The sequence below is a fragment of the Eumetopias jubatus genome, unplaced genomic scaffold (assembly GCF_037043125.1).
Source record: "Eumetopias jubatus isolate StellerSeaLion01/CBP00866 unplaced genomic scaffold, mEumJub1_p1.0 scaffold_7, whole genome shotgun sequence".
Lineage (NCBI taxonomy): Eukaryota > Metazoa > Chordata > Mammalia > Carnivora > Otariidae > Eumetopias > Eumetopias jubatus.
Window position 1 is genome coordinate 3,229,247 of NW_028274813.1, and position 3,187 is coordinate 3,232,433.

Consider the following 3,187-nt stretch of genomic DNA (forward strand, 5'->3'; position numbering starts at 1 on the left):
TCCTGGGGTGACGAAGAAGGCACCGTCCGTGGAGCCGGGGCGCCTACGCGCGCGCCCAGACTCGCACTGAGCGTGGGCCCCAGTCGTCCTCCCGGGCCCCGGCCGCCGGGAGCCTTTCCTCTCTAGAGGCTCCGGTTTTCCAGGAGCCCCGCCCCGTGTCCCCCCGCCCCCCGCCCCCCGCGCGCCCTCAAGTTTCTCCCAACTTTTCCGCGGGTCCTGCCGGGCGCCCCGCCCACCGGCTGGTGACGTAACAATGGTGCAGCGTAGCGACCAATGAGCGGCGACGGGGTCCAGCAGTGCGGGCCAATGGCGGCGGCGGACGGTCCCGCGGGCCTGCCGGGCCGGGGCCGCACTGCGCCGCCCGCCGCCCGCCAGCCCGCCCGCCGCCGGCGCCGCCGCCCAGCTCTCCGGCCGCGGCGGCTCAGACCGCGGCTGCGGCGGGCGCGGGCGGCGGCGGCTCCCTTACGCCCGCCAGTCTTGGGACCTTCGCCTGCGCGCCTACCCGCGGGGGAACAGTGCGCGCTCCGGACCTCAGCGGGGACTGGGACGTCAGGTCCCCGGCCCCCGCCGCCCCCCACGGTGAGTCCCCCCTTCCCCCGGCCCGCTCGGCGCGCAGCCCCCGCCCCGGGCGGTCTCCCCTGGCCACCGCCCCCTCGTGTTTCCTGGACACATGCACACGCAGGTGCAGCTCTTACTGCACTGGCCACCGGTCGGCAAACACCCTAGGCGACCCGCGGCCGCCGGGAGGGGACGGGGAGGAGCTGGCCCCCGGGCACACAACCCAGCCCTCGGTGGCCCAACCCCCCATTCACGAAGCCGCGGCCGTGACTCGCTGCCCAGTGACGTGGGGCGGCCCAACTTTACGTAACCCGCCTGGCGCCCCACGGGTATCAACACGGGGTACATACACCTGGGGCACAGAGTCCCAGGCTTGGGGGGTTGTTCCGGTCTTGGTGCCCCCACCGGAAGAGCGCTGTGGGTGCAGCCCACGCCCACCGTGCCCGTCTCTGTAACTTAGTTACCCAGTGTGTGTGGACGCGGCCTGTCCGCTGACCCAGCCCCCTTGTGACCAAGGGCTTACCCTTGAGGGAAAGCAGTGGGGAGCTTGGACCAGGGTCAGGGGTCAGAGGCCAGGGCTCAGGTTGGGGCTGGGGGCTCAGAGGGCAAGGTCAGGTAGGGATCAAGCTGGGCTCCCTGTGGGTCGGGGATCCCTCCACTTCTGGAATGAGCCCAAAATGGGAGGGACGAAATCTGGGTTGTAGGCCTGGCTGTACCATGACCGGCTGACTGACCTTGGACAGGCTTGCCTCTTGCTGGAAATGGGATGACAGTACCTGCTTCATGTAGTAGTTGGGAAGATCAAGAGAAGTAGCAGGCCTGGAGAGGATTTGCTGTGAAGAGTTGTGCTCACGTTTCTAGGTTGCTGGAAGCTAGGGTTGCTGATATCCAGCAAACATCATCCACCCCATCTCACTCTGCTGGGGCTCACAGCGTGCATTCCTCCCATCCCCTTTCTTACAGATGAGGAAGTTGAGGCTCAGAGAAGAAAAGTGAAACACTCATGTCCTGTGATCTCCTGTGATCGCTGTCCAGGAACCAGGTAGGTCTGGAACTCTGACCCTGCCTGGCATGGGGGGAGGCTCTAGGGGCCTCTATCTTTGGTCAGAGGTCAGAGGGATAGAGTCATGGTTAGGAGGGGCTTGGCCCTGCTGGAGATGTGGATTACAACATTTTACCACTACCTGCCACCCCCCCCCCCCCACCGGTCTTTTCTGTTTGGGGTTGGAAGTACCTGGTCAGCCAGGTCACCGGGTCCCTGGAGGAAGGGGGGAGGTTGGTTTTCAGGGTGGCCTTGAGTGTTGGTGGGGCTGTGGAGGTAGGGGGCAGGGAAGAGCATCTCTAGCAGAGGTGCCAGAGAACAAGACACAAAAAGGTTGGGAGATCAGGTGCAGCTCGATCAAGAATGTGGGAGGTGGTGCAGGGCCTAGGAGAGAAGGGAGCTGTGGAGAGCAGCTGGAGCTCCCTGGCAGGTGGGGCTGTGGGAACCTCACCGGAGCCTCACCGCGATCTCCTCCCCGCAGGTGGTCAGCCGGCAGGCCCATGCTGTGAGGCTCGGAGGCGCCCCGCCGCCACCAGCATGCCTTGGGACGCAAGGCGGCCGGGGGGCAGCGCGGACGGCGGGCCCGAGGGCGCGGGCGCGGCGCGCTCCCGGGCGCAGAAGCAGTGTCGCAAGTCGTCGTTCGCCTTCTACCAGGCCGTTCGCGACCTGCTGCCTGTGTGGCTGCTGGAGGACATGCGCGCCAGCGAGGCCTTCCATTGGGACGAGCGCGGCCGCGCCGCCGCCTACTCGCCCTCCGAGGCGCTTCTCTACGCGCTCGTGCACGACCACCAGGCGTACGCGCACTACCTGCTGGCCACGTTCCCGCGCCGCGCGCTCGCGCCGCCCAGCGCCGGCTTCCGCTGCTGCGCGGCGCCGGGACCGCACGTGGCGCTGGCCGTGCGCTACAACCGCGTGGGCATCCTGCGCCGCATCCTGCGCACCGTGCGCGACTTCCCGCCCGAGGAGCGCGCGCGCGTGCTCGACCGGCGCGGCTGCAGCCGCGTGGAGGGCGGTGGCACGGCGCTGCACGTGGCCTGCGAGCTGGCGCGCCCCGAGTGCCTCTTCCTGCTGCTCGGCCACGGCGCGTCGCCCGGCCTGCACGACGGCGGCGGCCTGACGCCGCTGGAGCTGCTGCTGCGCCAGCTGGGCCGCGACGCCGGGGCCACCAGCCACGCCTCCGGGGCGCCCACCGCTCCCGGGGAGCCACGCCAGCGCCGCCTGCTGCTGCTCGACCTGCTGGCGCTGTACGCGCCCGCCGGCGCCGCCGGTCCCGCCCGCCGAGAGCTGCTGGGCGACCGGCCGCGCTGGCAGCGGCTGCTGGGTGAGGACAAGTTCCAGTGGCTGGCGGGCCTAGCGCCGCCCTCGCTCTTCGTGCGCGCTATGCAGGTGCTGGTCACCGCCATCTCGCCTGGACGCTTCCCCGAGGCCCTGGACGAGCTGCCGCTGCCGCCCTTCCTGCAGCCGCTGGACCTCACGGGCAAGGGCTAGACCCTGGGGGGGGGGGGGGCTCCCCCTGGGCGCTGGATTTTTGGAAAATCTATTTTTCAGAGCGTTGTACCCAGCACTTTACATATATTGATCTCTGTA

The 3,187-nt window shown here is 69.0% G+C and overlaps 1 protein-coding gene across 1 annotated transcript; it reads left to right on the plus strand.

Annotated features, from left to right (window-relative positions):
- The first annotated feature begins 395 nt into the window (after nucleotides 1-395).
- ANKRD9 (ankyrin repeat domain 9) lies at nucleotides 396-3,187 on the plus strand. The gene is made up of 3 exons (XM_028100012.2): nucleotides 396-579; nucleotides 1,522-1,600; nucleotides 2,082-3,187. Exon 3 carries the CDS (start codon nucleotides 2,138-2,140, stop codon nucleotides 3,086-3,088), a length of 951 nt encoding a protein of 316 aa, XP_027955813.1. The 5' UTR covers nucleotides 396-579; nucleotides 1,522-1,600; nucleotides 2,082-2,137; the 3' UTR covers nucleotides 3,089-3,187.

Coding starts and splice junctions, on each gene's coding strand:
- ANKRD9 (XM_028100012.2), top strand. CDS start 2,138: ATGCCTTGGGACGCAAGGCGGCCGGGGGGCAGCGCGGACGGCGGGCCC.